General features: G+C 39.8%; 1 protein-coding gene across 1 annotated transcript; it reads left to right on the plus strand.

Moving 5' to 3' along the window:
• Window positions 1-226: 226 nt before the first annotated feature.
• On the plus strand, window positions 227-15,155 carry LOC139727715 (uncharacterized). The gene is made up of 4 exons (XM_071638693.1): window positions 227-344; window positions 9,310-9,637; window positions 10,836-11,561; window positions 14,121-15,155. Exons 2-4 carry the CDS (start codon window positions 9,388-9,390, stop codon window positions 14,222-14,224), a joined length of 1,080 nt encoding a protein of 359 aa, XP_071494794.1. The 5' UTR covers window positions 227-344; window positions 9,310-9,387; the 3' UTR covers window positions 14,225-15,155.
• Window positions 15,156-23,329: the final 8,174 nt, after the last annotated feature.

Consider the following 23,329-nt stretch of genomic DNA (forward strand, 5'->3'; position numbering starts at 1 on the left):
AAAGGGGAATTCCCCGTTTCGTCACTGTGGTACTCCCATATCATGCTAGCACGTTGCATGCAGTGCGGTTGCAGAACGAGTGGTCACACCGAACACCTCCCTGGTCGCACGCAGTAGCGAGCCATGCATGCACTGAATAATTATTGTGAAGGCCATTTGTGTACAATTTTCCTATCCAGTATTCCGCTGAGCCGTGTTCCTGTGTTTTGCAAAGACGTGCCTACCTAGCGCCTGTCACTGTTAGCGTATAGCTGTCGATCTCAACAGACCTGCAGCTACGTGGTATGCAGAACGCGTGACAAGGAAATTACGATAGCAGTTGATAACATTATTCTAACAGGCAGGTGAGCATATTACCAATATATTTAATTCCTTATGAAGTTCTTCTCCCAATCTTTGAATAGAATCAACGCAACGCGAAGCGTAATACGTGTATCACAGCCGTATTGGTTTTTACACTTCTCCCATAGGCCGTTACCTAATCATATCCTAATCCTCACTGACCTCAGTGACCTCACATCTATTATTAAATCTAGACGGCTGTAGACCTACAATGTAAACTCGGCAAATCTATCACTGTCACAAAATAAGACCGGAGCCATATCAGGGCAATTACCCCCCCCCCCCCCCCCCCCCCCCCGTTAAAAACAGTTTTTACTCAGTGTTATTGATGAGCTTTGGAATAGTAATGTTTTAAGGTCCTGCCGTGGTAAGCATATAGGGTTAGAGGTGAAGGTTAGGATTAAGGTTCAGGATTAATTAGGATTTATTTGGGTAAGGGTCAGGCCACAGGGGAAGGGCTAGGGTTACGGGACTGAGGGTAAAAGGGTCTGGGGCAATCGTCCGGCCAGGGGGTAATTGTCCTAGAAGTTTGTTCTAGAACCCCTTCTCAAAACTAGTGTTCCGTTCACCCAGCTTGAATTCCCGCAGGGGATTGTGCTCTGTTCCTGGTGTTATGTTGAGTGTTGGTGTTTAAATACAATGTAGAACAATTCCAGTAGATGACTATAGTATTAAGTGTCTACTTCGTTTCAATGTACGAAGTGTTCAGCATCCAAGAAAATTATTGGGACTTCTGAATGCTGCAATACTTGCAGTGTACGTCATTTTAAATATGCTAAACTCTGACGTAAAATTTAGTGTGTGATCCGAGATACTGTACATGTGAAAATAAATTGAGTATTGCACGTGTAATTGTAAGGTAACTAGAGTCTACATCGTACATATATACACAGCCCTGTCACTGCATACAAGTGTTGCCATGCTTCGCTCGGCATCAGGTTGGGCTACATTTAACTTTAAGTAAGGTAGTTTTTTTTTTGTTCAATTTGGTATTTGACGGGGGGGGGGGGGGGGGGGGGGGGAACCATGCAGCAAATCCGGTACCTTTGTGTGACTCTACAACTGAGGCAGTCATTATCAAGAAATGTATTTGTATCAAGTTTAATACATACATTGTAATATGTATTTATTAGTATATTGTACATGTATACAGTGCCATATTGTTTCCTACCTGATTATAAACCAGTATTCTGTTAAACTGCAGTAAGAATGTCCATGAGTCTGTTTGATCGCAACAGAAGTCTAGATTTTGTTCTTCTTGAAAATAATTCATGTACTATACGTACTACACTGTATATCATGATTGCCAATTTATGGATTTTTTTTTTAAATTATCTCTCCAAAGCTATACAATGTGGAAACCAGTAATAGTGTGTACAGTGTGTGTCTGTATGTGTGTGCATATAAATGGTATTTTATTATTGTGTGTTTTGGCAAGGTTCTCTTGATTTGAGACCTGTAGTTCCAAACAAGCCTGATACACACATAAGACGTTAGGGTGCCTGTTTGCGACATGGGCCGTTTCATTCATTGGTGGAAAGGCCCAATCAGGTGTGAGATCTCAAGTACCCTCACTCGATCCCATAACACTTGTGAGTAACTCCTGATTTTGTACCTAACATGGGATTAGACACTACACTCTTCAGCTCTTTTAGCGATGAATGAAACTGCCCCTTCACAAACAGGGATATCTACCATAAATTGTATCATATTATGTTATTCATATTTGTTTATTATTATTAATTAATCTATTCATTTTATTTTTATGTTGTTGTGTGTTTTCTCTTTCGTAATAATATGAAAAGGTTGTTACAGTGTACTTATGTAAACAAATCCTTCAAACAGGAAATCGGGTTGAAATATTCTGAAAGTGAGGGTTGCCAAGAGCTCGTCTGTGATAGAATATTTCTTGGTATAGGTCAGGTACTGTATGTTTGTGATTCATTTTGACAGTGTCAATCTATTTTGATAGATCTTCTTTCTGAATGCTGGCCAAGAATTGAAAGTAGCGATTACCTTCTTGAGTGGCAGTTGGCATGATAGGATTAGGAAGTGAGAGAGCAAGGTTTATTAAGGGGAATTATTTCAAATAATACTATAAATACTGAGCTGCCAAGATAATGGCAGGAAAAGGATGTCCAAATGTCTGATGGATACACAGGTACATAAACATTTGAAATAGATGAATTTATAACTATGAAGTAGATGAATAAGGAATTAAAGATTAACATTTGAAGACACAAAAAACAGGGCTACAAAGAGTAATAGTTGTCCTTAACTAGATAGTACTGTAAAACGAGGAATGTTCGCTGCTTTTTAATTTCACGAATTTCACAAGCAGCAACATTTGTGCGTGCAAAAGTTCTCGCCTACACAATATGCAATTGATGCGAGTGGTATGTCACGAAAATTTCATGCTGTAAGGCGGAAAGGCTGTTGGCTCCAATTCGCGAAATTTTCATGCCCCGAATATATCGTTTTACAGTAGCTGTAGGCTCGGATGTCCTGCATGAGGATACCATGCAGTGTGTGTACAGCAATGGACAAGTCTAAGATTATTCTTCTTGTAATCTATACCAATCACCATCATCATTTAAAATACGGTACGGTACCGGTAATCAAAGTCCCTTTACAATATTTTTCAGGAAATAAAACCCCCTTAAATGTCCCATACAATTGTGCGTAACAGGCATATGGGCTTGCCTGAAGGCTCAGTGCAAAATGTTTTTCAAAGTACTTACATATTTGTAGCAACAAATGAAATATTTACAAATTTCATGCTGTGTTAGCTTGTTACCATGCCATTATCATACATTTCTTATTCTTCATTTTTTTTTTCTTTTAATCTCTAATACATTTATTTCTAATGAAACAGTGACTGCAGCATGTTTAGGCCCTACTGGGGCAACAGACTCTGAATATGATGCTTAAAGTTTCCCATTTATCATCTTCTCTGTTGTATGAATCCATACATCAGTTCCCTCTTGAACGTGCAATTCTCACGAGGTAAAAAAGAAAAGAAAAGAAAAGCCTTCTTCCCGTTTTTGGTTACAAAGTTATTCTCCACCAGGCGTTGGATATACTGAATATCTTCATAGAAGAAGAAAAGCGACAAGGTCCCAAGCCATTCAAGAGCTTTTTTCTACCTAGGCCATTCCATGCAAAGCCTACTGACAATAAATATGATGACTTACAATGTAGTATCATGGCAACAAAATACAAATGGCATGCTGTTAGCTTGTTACCATGACAGTGGGCACTTGCATTTTGTGTTCTTTGTTTTCCATGATTTATTGTGCTTATTCTGTGTGTTTTATTTATTTTGCTGCATGGAACAGTAACTGCAGTGCTGTAAGGCAGTCATTGTTGCTGTCAAAATTGTTCCTCTGTCTCTTTTCTATTGTTTGGAAACGTCAATACAGATCATCATCACCCTTGAAATAGCATTACGGGAAATGTGGTTACACAGTTATTGTCCAAAACTAGGTATTGTGCTTCAGGTGTTCTAATTCTGAAATGAAAAAAGAAAAGTAGGTCAATCCCTGCTGAATGCCGATGAAAGATACTAAAATATATGTAGGGCCTTTGTACTGTATGTGCATGCTCAAATAGTCTACAAAACATTACACACTTGTATGACATTTCTCCTTTCTATTTCATTTAGAAGCAAGGAGCTTCATGGCCACAGACTACATGTATGAAACAATGAATGAAATTATAGGGATTTATTTTGAACCTTTTACAGCCGTGTTACATCCTCCCTTCTGTCATTACATGTATTACATGTACCACCCCTGTATACACCAATGAATCAGTCACATCCACATCCATGCACCCTGCCTACAGGTTGTATATCACATGACATTTTCCCGCCTTTTCACTCCTCACCGATTGGTCTGTAAAATGCTGGAAACATTCTCAACTCGCCCAAGCTTGCACATTCATTTACAAACTGCAATGTAGATGAATATTTAGTTTCTACCATTGTTTCCTCATTTGCATGTTTTGTAAATGATGATTTGGTGCGTACTGTAAATATTTATGCTACAATCCAAATTTGCATGTAAACCTACGCCAAGTAATCTGACTACTGAGTACATTAACCCGTTGAGGACGAGTCCCGAGTATACTCGGGCAGGTGTCTATGGGAAATGTGTGTTGTAGCAAAATCAATCCGTCCTCAACGGGTTAAACTGGCCACAAGTGAGTTGGCTATAGGAGACTTCATCAAAGCGACATGTGTGCTGCCCTGTCCGTTTTCTTGTGAGTCGCTAGAGAGCTGAAAGAACCTGAGCCCTACAAAATGAAATGAAACCGTAAACCATTGTCTGTCATTAGAAATTTGAGTCCGGGCGGCCGGGACATCGCAGTAATGGCGCTGCCCATGCCAATAATACACAAACAGCCTCACAGAATCGGTCTATACCACCGGCTAGTTAAATGCATGAAACACACGGTACATGTATGTGCGTATCTGTACACACATACATGTACATGTACCGTAAGGATACAACAATGATACATGTACATCATGTATTTAAAGCAATGTGCACAAAGTTGGATTACCTGTCTACAACTTAAGGGCCACCTGTCTATAACGGCCACTTTTTCCGTTTCCCTTGGGTGGCCGCTTTAAACAGGTTTGATTGTACATGTATATCCCTTGCATGGCCGAGTTCATGAATATGTCATCGTTCAAGTGGCATGGCTCAATAGTAAGTGAATCACAATTTTACTGCTTAGCATGGGCCAATTTAGCTTGGGCCAGGAGCTGGCCAAAAATGCATGAGTTACTGAAAGGGGTATTAGCCAGTCAGGGTATAGTCTGTGCTTTTATAAAACACTGCTTTCCCAAAGGGCATTGTCACTATCACTTTGATGCACGAGGTGGCCATGTTACATTGAGGTTATGATAGGGGGAACATTACTGGGCAAAGCATCTTATCTGAGGAATAATACACTGGGCACTATTTGAATCCCAAGCTTTGTGATCACAAATTTCTAGAGCCATGCTGATCCTTTACCATGATGTAGTGTTTCCATGTTAAATGTCATTTACTACCAACTGGTAACCATGTGATGATATGGATGCCAAGATTTATGAATTACAATTGTATGCATGAGCACAGGCATGGTCATAATAGTTCTTTCTGCCCAGATAGTAGAGCTTTATTGAACTGGACAATATGTACATGTACATACTAAGTATACAAAAGTTTAAAAATACTGTGCACATGAGTCCTTATCTGTGGACTAAGGCCTCGAATGGTCTTATGAATGGGAAGGGTAATTCCCTTGCATCATTTGGAGTCATGCCAAATTCCTACATATATGCACAATGTATGCCTATCACCCACCCATATTTCTGAAAAGGTGCTAAGTAAAAAAGTGAGGTAAGTGACTGTGAGCTCACAAGTTACATGCTTTATCATGAGCATCTGTTTTGTTTTGTTTTGGTTTTTTTTTCTTTTCTTTTCTGTTCTTTTCTTTTGCCTGGTGCTATCTGGTTTTCTGTCGTCATTTTTAAGTCAGGTGTCTTGCTGGACAAATACAAATGTAGATGTTTGTTTGCCTGAACAGTGTATAGAATTCGTAATCGTCTACTTGACTCATGTATGATATTGGAGCCTGGGAAATACATTGTGAAATGGAAGGGTATAATCACTTCATCATGCACCCGGTACTATAAAGTACAAGCTGAGAATACAGTGTACACTGTATGGCACAGAGAATGTGACTTTGTAATAATGGTTTACTGATAGCTGATTCCAGAAGTTCTCGAATCAGTTCTACAAGTACACTGTACATTGTAGTATCAATCTCCCTACGTACAAATGTGTTTTTGTTGAGCTTCAGTTCACTATTAAAAAGCATTCTCATGCTCTTTAGATGAAATATCCAGTATGTTCCATTTCCCCATCCAGTCACTGTGATAGTAACGCAGCTAGTAGGGCAGAGTTTTACAACCATACGTGTACATGTACTTTGTAATTGTCATGCTAATCTACATAAATAGTTACCGGTACTTGAGTAGCAAATTCAGGAAGCAATATTTATGGTGAGAGAAGAAAAAAAAATAAATTAGATGAACTTTGATTATACGGCATACAAGGATGAAATCTAGTTTGTAGCACCTTGGGATTCGTATAGAATCTCATACGTGTAGTTGATCTGTTTGTTGTGATGTCTCTTTGTTTATGTGTGTGTGTGTGTGTCTGTGCAGTGGTTGGATTTTGTATGGGATCCCATAACAATAGATAAAATGTATTTTGTTTGGGTTTTTGTTGTACTTGTCGCTTTAAGGCTGGAATTGAACTTTGAACTTGGGGTCTCATGATGATACATGTAGGGAAATTTGGCTGTTGACGTCACTCTTTGATATTGCGACATACCTGTACACATGTATGTACAGGATGTTCATTTGATTTTCTGGTGAGTGGAGCCTAGGAATTCGTAGAACCTTGTAGTTGATCTTGGGTTTGTTTGCTTGGAGGGTGGGTTTTTTTAATTTATTTTAGTTTTGTTTTGTTTCAAAGTAGTCAAACTGTGAAGTTGAGATCCCATGACATACAATGTACCAAGAGGAAATAAGCGTAGTAGCTGGTTTTTTTCCTCCTTTCGAATAGAATGAACAAAGAGATACAATTGTACTCTTTGTCAAAATTTGTATGAAACTTTTCCATTGTGTTTGTTTGATTTCACTCTCTTTGAGAAAGTCAACTCAGTACCATATTTTGAAGTATACATTAGTAAAAAAAAAATAAAAATAAGAGGAAGTGCATATTATTTGTGCTGGAAATCAAGTGATTTTACATTGTACAGTTGTATACTATTCTACAATTCTTTCTGTGTGTGGGATGGATTCTTTTCGTGGATGGTGTTCCAAAAAGTATGCAAGACCTATGATTTTTATGTTTTTGAAAAACAAAATGTCATTAGCACTTGTAAAATAATACTAAGAATGTCATGTACATATCCTTAAAACAATGAATAAACATATTGAAATACACACACACACACACACACACACGCACAAACACACACAAAGAAATAGGGTACTGATGATTGGTTAGCCCACTACATATAGATTTTTTTTTTAATTCTCTCGAAATCACAACATGGTTTGTAAGGATATGTGACACCTTAAGTACATTGTGGACTGTAATATTGAAAATCCCATTTGATAATCAATTTCATGAATGAAAGGGTGCTGCGTGTAGGTTGGACATGTTTTGTTTTACATTAGAGAAACAGAATTTCTAGAGCAGATGCAGAGAATGCAAGCATTTTTTTTTTTTTTTTTCGTGTGTGTGTGTAATGAAACCGCAGATTTCCTTTGAAGACTCAATTCTCCGTGGAGTTGGAGCAGAATAATCCCCCGTGCAAATATTGGGGTCAAATTATAATGTAGTTACATGTATTAACAAACATGTAAGATCATACAAAACAAGAAGGGACATTGAATAACATATGAGTTTATGGAGAACTGTCTATGGATGTGAGATCTTCAATGGCTTTATCTGTACAATGTACTATATTAAAGTGCCCTTTCAAGTGTACATTAAACACTAGCTACTACACAGTATACCTGTAGTTTATAGTTTTAATGGTGCTGACTGTTGCCCTGGCAGAGCTCTTAATAGGAAATAACATGTGTTTAGGAAGTTGTTGGCAGTGTGCTTGAAAGTACTTACAGCTGTAAGAGCATCTGTCTATCATTAAGTGGTGACAGATAATTTTATTATTGTGATGATGATTCCTTCTACCGAGGGTGTTGTAAATTGTATTCTAAAGGCAAATAAAACCCATTAAAAAAACATGAATTGAGATTCACTGAGTGCAGTTCAAATATTTTGACAACTTGTTGACCAATGAAATATTAGCCGTATCTGTCAGTTCACAAAATGAAATCTGAGTTTCAGGCATAAAGATGTGCATTTCTTTTGAAATATTAAAATTGTGCAATATATGGCTTTGTACATGTAACTTCAGAGCAAAATACTCCGGTCTCCCAAGTGGTGATTTGGGCAGGTAGTCCATAGTTTCAACACTCAACTGCTCACTGAGTTACAGTTGCCCAGAATTGGGTAATATGGGTTTGCTGAGCAATTCTATTGAGTCCAATGGCTGTCATGCAATTGTCTATAAAGTGTAACATTCTTTATGGTACATGTACACTACAGTACATGTCTCTACGGAATGCTTAGGGTGTATTTCAAGGGATGCGACTTGCCAACCGTACAAGTGTACTCCTTTTACAAAATACGCCCTCTGCTTCGTCACTGCTTTTGCCGAAGGCAAAATCTACAGGACTGTCCAGCTTTACATTGTACCTGTTACTTCTTTTGTCGTTAGAGGACGTTAATATTCTGGGAATTATATTAGTATGAGCAGATAGTCTGGAAGCCAGACTAGCAAATATGGAGCATAGAGAGGGAAAATGTATAACATTGATATTTAAAAAAAAACAAAAAACAAACACACAAACAAACAAACAAACAAACTATAAACAGCTGTGGGTATGGAAAAAGCATGATTGCATGAGTTGCATCATTCATGATGTATCACTGCAGTACTGTAAAACCAGAAGTACAGTTGTATTTGTGACGTGAAACTTTTTATGAATCAGCGTTGACAGCCTAACAGCGAAAGTTTCATTCCCGTGAAAATTTCTGGTTTCACAGTACAACTGTGTATGTGCTATAAATACATACATCGTGTACATTGGTATAGGAGAGGTGTGATACATATTATAGACTGATGGATAGTGTGCATGTTCAGTCCTTGTCAATTATCATAAGTTAAATGTCACAAGATAGTGTGGAACATACATGTACATGTACACTATCTAATATAATCTATTGAAAAACAATGTAGCATTGTTAAAAGCTGAAATCGTCTGCTGCCAATGAAAAAAATTTAATTGTTTCATATTTATTCAGTTCTTTTTATATCATCTGTCGTCAGATCTTGCAGGTAAACACCCAGCGGGAACATCTTCAGTGAGTCTTCTTGACACTTGGAACTGAAAAAAAAAGAAGAAAAATGTTTAATTACCTTCTAGTTGATATGTCATCATCGCTTCCTGAAGCCATGTGTGCTGTGATCGTGGTCCTTCTGACGGCTGCAGAAGGTTCCTATGGCCGCATTTTGCCGGACTTGGACAATTGCCGTGGGATGTGCGCCAACCTCACGGGATACTTCTGCGCACCCTTCCTGGGCATTTGTGAACCGTGTGACCCACACTGTGAAGAGGAGAACGAAGATGGCTGCATGGAAACCTGTGAGAAATGGGGTGAGTGTCATTGATGTCAAGTCAGTTGATCACATACATAGTATATTTGTGCAATAATCCAAACTGTATGTCACATACAACTGTACAGTGAGTTCATGTTACTTGAGTTGAGGTCCTTGAATCTATTAAAGCGTTGCAACTCAAATGGTACATGTACTTGATTCTCTCAAGAGTCAGCATTCTTTTTTCTTCAATTCGCACGATTTTCAAGTACATATAAACTTGTTTGTGCCATAATAACTCATGTGTGTATATATTTTTGGTACCAAAGGGTGTTCAATCACGTTTAAAGGGGATGGCTAGTAACTGATCAGTGGGAATCAGTGGAAATGCTGAGGGATGATTGTTCCAATCCTTGTGGGATTTATTTAAGAGTACATTATATATCTATTCTTGTGTGAGAATTATTTGCTTCAGAATGGTCTCATATTCAAGTAATGTGCAGTTTAATGTTTCCAGGTAAGCGTCCCTGGTCAGTGACGGGGCATTAATCTGCACATTACTTGAATATGAGACCGTTCTGAAGCAAATAATTTTCACGCAAGAGCAGATACATAATGTACTCTTAAATGAATCCCACAAGGATTGGAACAATCATCCCTCAGCATTCCCACTGATTCCCACTGATCGGTTACTAGCCATCCCCTTTAATTTGCTCTCAACTAAATGTGGATTTTGTCCAGAAATTTCCATAATTGGCTTATTAGTTGTATTGGTTGGATGTTACAATGAAATACACTGGTATAAAGTGCAAAACAAGCTTTATTGCGAATCTGTTCTGGCATTAATTTGTGTGATTGTACACGTTTGTTATTCATAACCCAAGGGCCTGTGATAGTAATATTATGAGCATAATATTCACATGATCAGAGTCTGCAGTGTGCTAGGGGATCCAGGCAGGAGATTATTCAGTTTAAGAATTTATGCTTGGGTTGAGGTCTCTGCCTATTGGTTTTGAAAATCAGAAGGCAATGATTCTAAAGAGCAACAGACTTTCATGTCATTTGACAATCATTATACCACACCTTTCAATGTGAGTTGATCTTGTGGAAAAGATATCATAGAATATAGTTTAGATAAGATGTACTTTTTGGAGAATAGATTGAATGCTTGTACATAGAATATATATCACAGTGCCAGTGAGGTGTTTGATTTTACTCGTAAGCATTTGATTGATGATTTGCTTATTTTTCAGCAGCTGTGCAGCTTTCAACACAGACAACACTGCAGCCCAGCTCTTCTCCTACTGAACCTGATGTACCTCAAGACTCCAATGCTACCTATGTGGATCTGATGACAAGCACTTCAAGCACGGGTGGTTCCACAGAGACTGGGCCCGGTGAGCTCCCTGGGTGGGTCTACTTCGCCCTCCTAGCGGCTCTAATTATTTTCAGCATTTTCCTCTGGAACATGCTTAAAAAATGCAGATGTGATCAGAAACGGGGACCAGTTGTACGTGAAAACGATATGGCGGGGCAGAGAGACATAGAAATGAACAATTTGGGGCATGCGCGGGGTACCCCACCACCCGATGCAGCGGAACCTCTTCTACCCGACGAGCCGTCCCAGCCTGAATCCAGCCAAAGTGATGGGAGCAGGAGTTTGTCGTCAGAGCCAGGTGAGGATCCAACCCAACCCCTTCGTGGACCCCTCAGTGTGCCCCAAGACAGCGCCTATGAGACGGCAGCTGCTCCACATGATGACACTGTTGCTGTCAGCGTGGCCCAAGTGAGCACTGATGGCCGTGATCCCAATACTGAGACAGCCACCCCGGCAGGCAGTCTCACCGTTGACATCCACGCTCCTCCAGTGCAGCGGGAACTGCGCCTAGGAGCGGAGCCATTCCATGAGCGAGGAGAACCATTCATGGATGCAGCGCCATCTATGCATGAACCAACGACTCCTATTGGTCAGACCGTTCAAGGTAAGCTGCATGAGATTCTATATGGAGACCAAATCTTCTCCAGGTCCTCCTCACTTCCATTGTCATGATTTATTTTACCGATGTAAATGCATCTCCTCTGCGAGATACAACCTGCATCGTACACAGTCAAACCAGCTTTTATTTGCCTTTTTTTCACTATCTTGGATTTATAAAGCAGCTGTAAGTGCAAAATCTTAGTAATCAAAGATGTTTTACAAGAATATCATTCAATTTGCTTTGGTTTTTGTGTGTGTGTGTGTGTGTGTGTGTATGTCACATGTGTGTGTGTAAAGATTTTGGATTATTCTCTTGGATTATCATCTTGGATTATTCTTGTAAAATATTCACCCATCATGGGAATATCAAGTGAGGGAAATGCTCATAAAAATGTGAACCCTTTACCTCCGATATGAGGCAGTCTCCCATACATGTAGAGATAGTGCATGTTACAACTGTACAAGTATCTCTTCCCCAAGTGTATCAGGATTAAGATCAGACTGAGCTTTACTACATGTACTGAAGTCTACCAAAGTCACTTGGCATGATACCAATGTTGTTAAAGGGAATGGCTAGTAACTGATCAGTGGGAATCAGTGGGAATGCTGGGGGATGATTGTTCCAATCCTTGTGGGATTCATTGAAGAGTACATTATATTATATCTATTGTTGTGTGAAAATTGTTTGCTTCAGAATGGTCTCATAGTCAAGCAACATGCAGTTTAATGTTTCCAGGGTACAGCTGTAGCATGCCTGTACAGTAAACTGCACATTACTTGAATATGAGACCGTTCTGAAGCAAATATTTTTGTAACTAATATTTCTGGTGCCACTTCCGGGTTTCATTTCATTGTTTTTATGCCTCCGCCACGAAGTGGTGCCAGACGCATTATGTGTTTGGGTTGTCCGTCCGTCCGTCCGTCTGTCCGTCCGTCCGTGCTCACGAGAGTATGCTTGTGTGGCTAGGAGAACAATAGTGCACAATAGATGGCCTTTATTCCGTCAGGCTTGTGTGGCTAAAATTTTTGCTTGTGTGTCTATTTTAACAAAAGGGAGAACAAAGGGGTAGACACACAAGTATATCACCGTGAGGACTTCCGTCCTTCCGTCCTTCCGTCCGTAATGAATTTTGTGGACAGCGTAACTAAAAAACCTTTTGAGGTATCCTCATGAAACTTGGCATGTATGTGTATTAGGGGGTAAAGTTGTGCCTATCAACTTTTTGGTGCACACGCTCAAGGTCAAAGGTCAAAAGGTCAAGTTCAAATATGCAAAATTTCACTATTTCCACCATATCTATGCAATGCCTGAAGATATTTTCTTGAAACTTAGTGTATACATGTATTACCTAATTAAGATTCTCTGGTGAAAGTTTGGGGTCATGAGGTCAAAGGTCAAAAGGTCAAGTAAAAATATTAAAACTTCACTTTTTTCTCCGTATCTTGGAAATTGTTCAAGGTATCTTCATGGAACATAGTATATATGTATATGTACATGTACTGACTGGCAGTGATTATCCAGAGAATTTAGGGTTCATTGGTCAAAGGTCAGGGGTCAAAGCTCAAGGGCAACACTTCAAAATTTTACTATTTCCCTCATGTTTATGCAATGCTAGCAGGATTTTTTTTTTTTTTTTTACACTTGGTGTATGCATGTATAACTTAATAGAGATTCTCTGGAAGCTTTTTTTTCCCTTCTTTTGTTTGCCTCAAAGGTCAAAAGGTCAAAGATCAAAGGAAAGTGCTGAACTAACTTTTTCCTCCATATCTCAGAAGTGGCTTGCAAGTTATCTTGAAACTTACTACATATTTATGCATGTTGTGCCTGACAGTGATTATCCTATGAATTTTAGGGTCAAAGGCCAGATGAAACTGGTAACAATGAACTTTTCAATACAGAAATCGCACTTTTTCTCCATACTTTGAAAATTTCTCAATGCATTAATCTTATGAGTTGGTCAAAGTCAAGTTAAAGTCCTTAAATCCCCAAATACATGCTCTCCTATTCCTCCAATTAAACCTAGGTCAAGGAAGGTGAACATTCAACACATTTGTGACAAACTCATTTTACTATTTCGCCAATTTTGTGAACATGTAATCACACATTGTCTACATTAGGATGTACTATAGACCTATTAGGAGAATCATGCATTATGGCGGAGGCATACCAGTCGCCTTAGCGACATTTCTAGTTCTTTTCTTTTGTTTTTTAAAGAAAAATAAAGGGGGGCGTGCGCCGGTTGCGCCCCCCTCTGGATCCGCCACTGCTAGCCATCCCCTCTAATACCCACAAATCCATGAGCAGGTTAATTGTTTTTATTGTTTGCTACATCCCCAAGCTGTCCATTCTTTTTTTTACTCATATAATCCCTTTGTCTCATGTTTTGCTTTAAATACAGTTTCTGATTTTAAATATGAAATGGGTGATCAAGTGGTAGGCATTTTTAATGTAAGAAAAAAAAAAGAAGTGATTAGTGAGTGGAAGTGCATTCATGACAGTGAAATGTCATGCAAGAATTTCAGCTCTGATGAGACATTGTGTTTTATTTTGTTTTATCCTCAGATGGAACTTTAGGTGGCCATGAGCTCGCGATGAGTGCATCCAGCCCCTTAGATTCTTTCATGAATGGGCATGGGTTGTCTTATCACCAAGGGCTCATAAAGTGATAGTCAATGATCACCTTCTGGATCCATGTCCATCCATCAATTCTTGTTGGTGTCGTGGTAACTTCCAGACGGTGTATTACACTTCAATACTCGGGAGCAGCGTGCTGCCCTGACAGTCAGGAGCAAGAAGCTGCTACTGTCCTGGACGTATCTTGCAGGGCGCCATGGAGACGGGACGTTGGTGGAAGCAGAATGGTGATGCTCCGGCAGGCATGCAGCAGGTGCAGCGTGGGCCCTGCTTCCTAATCATTGTAGCCATAGTGATACCATGGGAACAAACTTTCCATGCCCATGAAATCTGCAAACAATTCAGCACACACTTCTACGTATGGAAGAAAATGCTGAAAAACTATCTTTTTCCTCCGTTGTGTGATTTGATGTATTTCATTTTAAGTACATGGTGCGTTTGAGCTTAATAGCATTTTTGTAAGCTGTGCGATCTGATGCATACTAGATGTAATATTTTGGATTATTTTGACAAGAAAAATATTATACAGGTATTGTCTCAAAATGTTACTCTTGGTGGTTGGGAATACATATCTATGTGTGTGTGGGTTGTGGTTTTGTTAGGAGTGTGAAAAAGCTTGACAGGCTTGTGAGCTTCTACAAAGATTCCTGAGAAGTGAGACTTCTATTCATCTGAAATGGGATCCATGATCACTACACATTCCCCTGTCCTACAGTACTTCTTTTCAACTGTGTACTTAACAGCAACAGGTCACAATACTGAGTAGTCTAGACTGATGTGTCAGACAGCAATAGAGTTTCAGGCTTGCACACTGTATTTTGAATAATACAGCTTTGGTTTGTGTGTGTCAAAGGATTTTTTTTTTTTTCTATTTCTTCTTTGAAGTTATGTTGCAATGCATTTTGGAGTACATACATGTACAGTATTTGGAGGATAGCACTATGCCTATGGAGTTTTAAAGCAAACCAAAGTTAATCCAAAGTTTTTGTGAACATGTGACAGTTTTGTACTGAATTGTGTCATTTTATTGGATTTTGTTTTCTTTTCTGTCATGATAATTTTTTTTTTTGGGGGGGGGGGTGGTGATGGTTTATGTTGGATGCTGTAATTATTGCAATGACTTGTTGTTTTTGTTTTTTTTTCCACCATGACTTGTGTTTTCTTTGCCTGTGCATGTTTGTTTGTGTATATAAATGGCACTATTCATACAGTATGGCTGTGGTTGAATGCGTATTCACACATTACCCAGGGCTGCAGTGGTTACACATAAAAGTTGATTTCCAGTATGAATCCATTTCTCCCAAATCACATTGTGAAATGCTGCTGTGTTCATAGATCAACTTGTCAAAAGAATCAAGTAGAATCATCTTGGAAAACTACAGTCGTATTACATGCACACGGTATAATGTGTTCACATTCACACTAGCTTCACACTGTTCATGTGGATATACATACACTGTATGCAGGGGCGTCACCAGCTTTTTTCAAGGTGGGTGCGTTTTGACACTAAATGTAACGAGATTTTTTGGATAGACATTAGGAAGCTCTCAATCAGTACTGTTTTTTTAGGGAAACCAAGCGGGGAAAGGGCACCGGCGTAGCTAGGATTTCATCTTGGGGGGGGGGGGGGGGGGGGGTGTTAGTATGCGAGGGAGCGAGCAAGGGGGGGGGGAGGGTTTTGAAGTGCCTGTTGTCCCCACCCCCCTCCTCCCACGGTGAGAACTTTTTGTATTTTGATGTTGTAAATGGTGCAATTTGATGCATGTTTTGCTTGAAACAGCCCCACTTGTTTAAGGTAGCAGCATATTTTGATGTAGATTATTATTGAACAATTTGCCTGTGAAATAGTATAATCCAAATAAACCTCCTGTTTTAATATTTACACTGAATATCATGAACGCGGCCAAGTAAGAGCGAGAAAGGTGAGCGAGGGGGAGGATGTGGGAGGGAGTGTCCCCCTCCCACGGTGAGCATTTTTTGCATTTTTATGTTTTAAATGGTGCAATTTGATGCAGATTTTTTGCGTGTTTTATCGACTTGAAACAGTCCCACTTGTTTAAGGTATCAGTTCATTTTGAAGTAAATTGTTATTTAACAATTTGCCTATAAATGGCATAATTCAAATAAACTTCTAGTAATAATTCTTACACTGATGTCATGAACGCGACCGAGCCCGAGCAAGCGGAACGAGCAAGGGGGGGGGGGGGGGGAGGTTGTGGGAGGGGGTTGTCCCCCCTATGAATGGATTATGGAATGACGGTGTGAAACGACAAATTACTTGCAGCAATATCAGGAGAATGGCATAACAATTACATGCGAGCGAGCGGAGCGAGCGAGCTTGAAAATGTTGACATTTTACAGTCCCAAAGCTGCCGTTTGTAGCCATATTTTTTTGCTTTGGAAATTAAGGGGGCGCTCCGGGCGCAACTGCTGGCAATTACTGGCAGCAACATCAGGTAAATTGCATAACGATTAAATGCGAGCGAGCGGAGAGAGCGAGCTTGAAAATTTTACATTTTACAGTCCAAAAACTGCCGTTCTTAGCCATATTTTTTCGCTTTGGAAATTAAGGGGGGGGGGGCGCACCGGGAGCAACTGCTGGCAATTACTGGCAGTAAAATGAATTGCATAACGATTCAATGCGAGCGAGCGAAGAGAGCGAGCTTGAAAATTTTGACTATTACAGTAAAAAATTGCCGTTTGTAGCTATATTTTTTCGCTTTGGAAATTAAGGGGGGCGCAACTGCTGACAATTACTGGCAGTAACATCAGGAGAATTGCACAAAGATTAAATGCGAGCGAGCTTGAAAATTTTGACATTTTACAGTAAAAAAAACTGCCGTTTGTAGCTATATTTTTTCGCTTTGGAAATTAAGGGGGGCGCACCGGGCGCAACTGCTGGCAATTACTGGCAGCAATTTCAGGAGAATGGCATTACGACTAAATGCGAGCGAGCGGAGCGAGCGAGCTTGAAAATTTTGACATTTTACAGTCCAAAAACTGCCGTTTGAAACTATACATTTTCGCTTTGGAAATTAAGAGGGGAGGGTGGGGGGGGGATGCCCAGTGCGCCCCTCCCCCTGGATCCGCCACTGGTAGTCAAGGGTGTCGGTTTATGTTCATGACTGGGGGAGGTATGACCATCGAGGTGGCGTCGAAGTGACCAAGCGGGGGAAAGATGTGTGCGTGTTTGTTTGTGTGTGTGTATTATATACATGGAAAAGTTAGGAGTGCAGGTCAAGTCTTTTTATTGTCAATGCAAGACATTTTTATATAGACTATAGTATTTAAAGCAACACTGCAAAATCAATGATCTAGCTTTGATAACGAAGCGTAAGGTACAAAGGTGTACATTCTACATCACATCGCGCACATTGTAGCGACTCTTTTTGCCGTTCGGATGTCCTCAGTACACTGCGCACATCCTGCTTATGTGCAGCATGCCAACCAGGAATCACGCTGAATCACAATCTTTTGTCGGCTCCGGGCTTTTTGAACAATGTTTCACACTATGATATACCTATTTAATTATGGTTAAAAGAAATCATAGAAAAATATCTTATTTCTTGATCACCCTTTCACACTGGCGTAGCCGGGGGGGGGGGGGGGGGGGGGTGATGGGGGCGGTCGCCCCCCCCCCCCCCCCACCCAAGATTTGGACTAGGGATTTGGGAGGCGGAAAAAAAAAATGCGTGTATACTGTATGCATGCACATGAAGCGGGTCTCCTTTGCAACCTTTCATCAAATAAGATATGTTTTTGAATATTTCACTCAAAGTGTGCACCAGATCGTTGAATTTCAATTCAAAATATGCAAAATCTCTCGTGCTTGGGAGGGGGATACCCCCTCCCAAACCCTCCCCCTCTGTGCCTCTTTCCCTAGCTTAGTACACTTTTTAGATTTACACAAAATTATGAATAATTCTGAGTGCACAAGACTTAGCACTTATATTCCGAAATTTCACCCTCAAAAAGGCAAAAGCTCCATCGGAAGGGAAGGGTGGAGATAACACTCGCCCACGCCTTCTACCTGCTCGCCCGCCCCTCCCTTCCCCCCTTCCGCCATGCATAGAAGTAGACTGTGGCTATACCCAGATCGCTTTATTTCAATTCTAAAAACACAAAAGCTCCGCGAGCGGGAGGGGGAATCCCCCTTCCCCTAAGCTCTACCTCACTAGACTTTATACATACACACAGATGGTGCATATTCGGAATAAGAGCTAAATTCCGTGATTTTATCACTTCGATGAAAAAGTATTGCACCAAAACTTTGCACCAGATCGCTGAATTTCAGGTCTGAAAACGCAAAATCACCTTCGTGTGGGAGGGAATATACCACTATCTACACCCTCGTGTGCATGCTTTTTCTGTTTGATTGCTGAATAGACAGCGTTCATGATATTCAGTGTAGGAATTAATACAAGAAGATTATTTAAATGATACCATTTTATAGGCAAATTGTTCAATGATAATCTACACTAAAATATACTGCAACCTTAAACAAGTGGGACTGTTTCAACTCGTTAAAACACGAAAAAACATGCATCAAATTGCACCATTTGCAACATCAAAATGCAAAAAAAAAAAGTTCTCACAGTGGGAGGGGGGTGTCCCCCTCCCACACCCTCCCCTCCCCCTTCGCTCGCTCCGCTCGCTCGGGTTCAGTCGCGTTCATGATATTCAGTGAAAAGAATTGATACAAGAAGTGTATTTAACTTTACCATTATAGGCAAATTGTTCAATAATAATCTACACTAAAATATACTGCTATACCTTAAACAAATGGGACTGTTTCACGTCGATAAAACGCGCAAAAACATGCATCAAATTGCACCATTTACAACATCAAAATGCAAAAAGTTCTAATACCGTGGGAGTGGGGTGTCCTACCGTAGGAGGGGGACACCCCACTCCCACACCCTCCCCTCCCCCCCCCCCCCCCCCCTCGCACGCTCCGCTCGCTCGGGTTCAGTCGCGTTCATGATATTCAGTGAAAAGAATTGATACAAGAAGTGTATTTAACTTATACCATTTTATAGGCAAATTGTTCAATAATAAGCTACATCAAAATAGACTGCTATACCTTAAACAAGCGGGACTGTTTCACGTCGATAAAACGCGCAAAAACATGCATCAAATTGCACCATTTACAACATCAAAATGCAAAAAGTTCTTACCGTGGGAGGGGGGACACCCCCCTCCCACACCCTCCCCCCCCCCCCCCCCTCGCTCGCTCCGCTCGCTCGGGCTCGGTCGCTTCGCTCCCTCGCAGACTAACCGCCCCCCCCCCCCCAAGATGAAATCCTGGCTACGCCGTTGCCCTTTCATTCAAAAGCAGTTTACTAACCCTTGAATTACTATTTTGGTAAGTCTTCTTTTCTTTTACCAGCGGATGGGGGGGGGGGGGCACCCCCCCCCCCCTCCGTAGTTACGCCACTGCTTTTGGGTGAAATAGTTGGACAGATTTGTATCAAAAAAGCAAGAAAATCTTTTCATCGCGGGAATAATGATTATGTGGGGTGGGGCAAATGGTGCGCTTGCCTTCCAATATTTTTATGGAGTCATTTTTGTTTTCTTTCAAAAACAAGAAAATCTTCTCGTCTATGGAATTATGGAGGGGGGGGGGTGTGCAAAATGATGTGCTTGCCCCTCCATTTTTTTTTTCTTTTTTTTAATGAGGCTAAGGCTCGCACTTGGGCTGGCAATATGGATTGGTCCGAAGTAACGTACATAGACCTTACATACTTGTAAGTAGCACACGTACATGCAAACGTGTGCGTGCTCCGTACCGTACGGATGTACAGTACGGTCGATGAATAGTAAACACTGTATAGAATACTAGTAGATATGTATAAAATCAGTGCTGCCAGAACCAGGGGTACAAATTGTTTTTGCCCACGATTTTTTTTTTGTTTTTGTTTTTGTTTTTGTCCCTGGTGCAAAATAATAAAAAAAAGAATGAAAAGAATAATTATTTAGCGTCCGGCGTTGAGGTCGCTCGCAGACTGAAGTATTTTTTTTTTCAAGGATCTGAAGGGGGGTGCGTTCGCACCCAACGCACCCCCCCTGGTGACGCCCATGTGTATGTACTGGTAGACACTGAGTGCAAACTGTTTGTATGTAAACGCTCTCTACATGTACACACTTGATATGTTGTGAATGGGCTCTGAAGTGGCTGTGTTAAAGGCGCATAGTCCCGGTGGATGAGAGGGTGCTGTTGGATGATACTGCCGATTGCCGTTAGCATGATACGAAGATTGCCGAAGTTGAGCTGTCATTAAGAGTGAAGCGCGTAGGTGTTGCTAGGTAACATTGCCTTCGTTGTCTTCTCTGGGCATCATGCAGTCTGTAGTGATGTCAGGAAGCATGCTTATTTGCTTCTTAGAATGACATCACAACAGAAGTTTGCTAACGCTGCCAAATGGGTCAAAGCATAAGCACTAAAGAGGAGTCGATAGTGTAGGTCTCTATAGGAAACTTGCGCTGTGCGCGTGCATATGCATGTAACTAAACCACTGGGACTATGTGCCTTTAAGAAAGCTGGAGGTACAGTTGTTCTTATCATGAGCCATCGTTTATTGTCTTTTTTTAAAGTATTCCAGAGTTCATTTGGTCATGACCAGTGAGTGACATTTATTTATAGATAGATACATGTATTCTCCAAGGTGTTTATAGTGCACTTTTACACAATTAGTGTGCCGAAACAAAAACCAATTTTGAAAAAAAAAATAAACAAACAAACTATAATAGCAAGCATGGGCACAACAGATCAGAGGATAGCTAGGAGTTACAAATGTACATTGTAGCATGCATGACTTTTTTTGTTGTTTTGTGCATTCTGTTTTGTTACTTTGCTTTTCTGAAGAATTCTGTTCTCTCCATAGACGCTTGTGGAAGGGCAAATATGTAACATGAGGTGTTGAATACAAGAACATGCAGGTAACATGTGATCATAGTATGGGGAATCACATGACCCATGGAGGAGATGATCATGTGACCAGTCAGTGGCAAAAAGAGCTGGCCCCAAGCCAAGTAACCAATAAAGTTGGCTTCAAGCTAAAGTAGCCGCTTAACTGATTTTTAGTCTGGACTGTGTTTACACTTGAATTGGGTCAGCTTTCTCATAATACAAGTAATGTGTAACAGAATTCTTGTCATGTGTTCAAAAAGTGCAGAGATTATTTCTGTGTCATGTTATATTGTATACTTTGTCACCGAAGACATTGATAGAGTTGGGAAATTGAACCACATTTTTGTCCTTTTGTGACCTTTTGATTCGCTCAGTGTGTCCATGTGTATTATGTAGTACATAGATCTGTTTTAAGTAATTAGTAAATGTAGTCTGTTACATAAGTTGTGATTCATGTACTTGTATTACACCATTTCTGGCAGTACATGTAGTGTAAAACTTTGAGGGCATGAGCTTGAGCATCTACTTGCTAAAACATACTTGCACAAGTGTTTGTTTTTATATGGTTCATTTGTAACTATCCTCTATATGTTTTATGTCATGAACATCATGGAACGAACATTGAAAGATATAAGAAGTGATTTTGTATGATATTTTTCCTCATTTAGTTCTCTTATTATACAGGATAAGTCTGCACTAGCTCTCTGTCTATAGTGTTCTTACATGTAGTTGAGATTTATAACTAGTTGGTGTCTGGAACAGCTCAACATAATGATAATATAAATGAGTCAATTATAGTGTTTGATTTTTTTTCATTGAAAAATTGTACTGACTTGAAATATTTGGCTTGTCACTTTTTCACACATGTATATGACATTGTCTATGTTTATGTGTTGTATTCAGTACACAGATATTTCCCTGTTACCTATATACTCCACATTAACAGGCTGCATGAATAAAAGTGATCTTAACATATATCATAAGATGTCAGATGCTGTTGTATATCTTGGTCTTTTTCCTCATTTAGCAAACAGTTTGCTCTTAATTCTGGAAAGAAGAGTTTGTTCGCAAAAACCGATAAGTCCATATTTGCCAAATGGAGATATTTGCGATTAAAGGTCAAGAAAAATGAAGAGAATAATAAGAACATTTTTGCTTCTTTTTGACCATAACTTCAAAATGTACCTTATTATGTAGTGGCCAGTATATCACTGAAAAGGTATTATTTTGTACTTTATGACAGAGACCGTACTTCAAAATCTTAAAAAATGGACTTATCGGTTTTTGCGAACAAACTCTTCATATATTTTAGGCTAGTAATGTCAAACAAGATGGGAGTTTCCTCTCTCTCCCTCTCTCGTTCTCTCTCAATATAGTTTTGCACCCGAGACTTTCACTTATGTTTCGAAGAAATGCAGGACTTTGGAAGAGAATTTGGGTGTCAGAGGAGACCCTTAGATCTTTGTTCAAAGGCCTGATGAGACCAATCTTTGAATAAGTTACAGGTGTATGGTGCAGTATAGTCACATCACAGACTAGTTTAACAGAGAAAGATATTATAGAGGAAGGCCTACAAGGACATAGATGATTCAAAGGTTTAGTGAGAGTGTCCTTTAAAGTCATTGTTCACCACTTTGCAGATGAAACAAAACAAAAAAAAATGTTAGTGCTTCAAAATAGTTCTTAAGTGTGAGTTAAGGGAAGAAACAACCGTGGTAAAAATGTTACCGGGTAATCGTATTACCAGTGTTATACAAAAAATAATGTGAACAATACGTATGACAAAATTGCTTCCAGAATAAACCCTGTTTATTTTGATATGACAGTTATTGTTTTACTGAGAAAAATTGTGACATCATATTTTTTTTTTCAAAATGTTTATATGGTAGGATGCTTTGTCAAACAACTGACCTATACATCTTAACATGATCTGTATTTTGAAGACTTTTTATATGTGAACAGGCTTGATGACACAAACCATTCCAGTTTTCCGCAAGCGAATTATTGAGATAGGGGAAAAAACAGATTTCACTTGTTGAAGCTTGACCAAAGTACTCTTGATTAAAAGTCAGTAATTCACTTGATAATAATTGGTCGGACAATGCAAGTTTTGTTTATGAGTATGACTGAGTATACTTATGACTATGCAAGTTGATCTGTCGAATCACATGTGAGGTCCTACCAAAACAATCTTTTCTTCTTTCTTTCTAGTCTTAGGGAGCAGAAC

This window comes from Diadema antillarum, unplaced genomic scaffold, assembly GCF_040938485.1.
Source record: "Diadema antillarum isolate AM-2024a unplaced genomic scaffold, OU_Dant_1.0 seq00000146_RagTag, whole genome shotgun sequence".
In the NCBI taxonomy this organism is placed as follows: Eukaryota; Metazoa; Echinodermata; class Echinoidea; order Diadematoida; family Diadematidae; genus Diadema; species Diadema antillarum.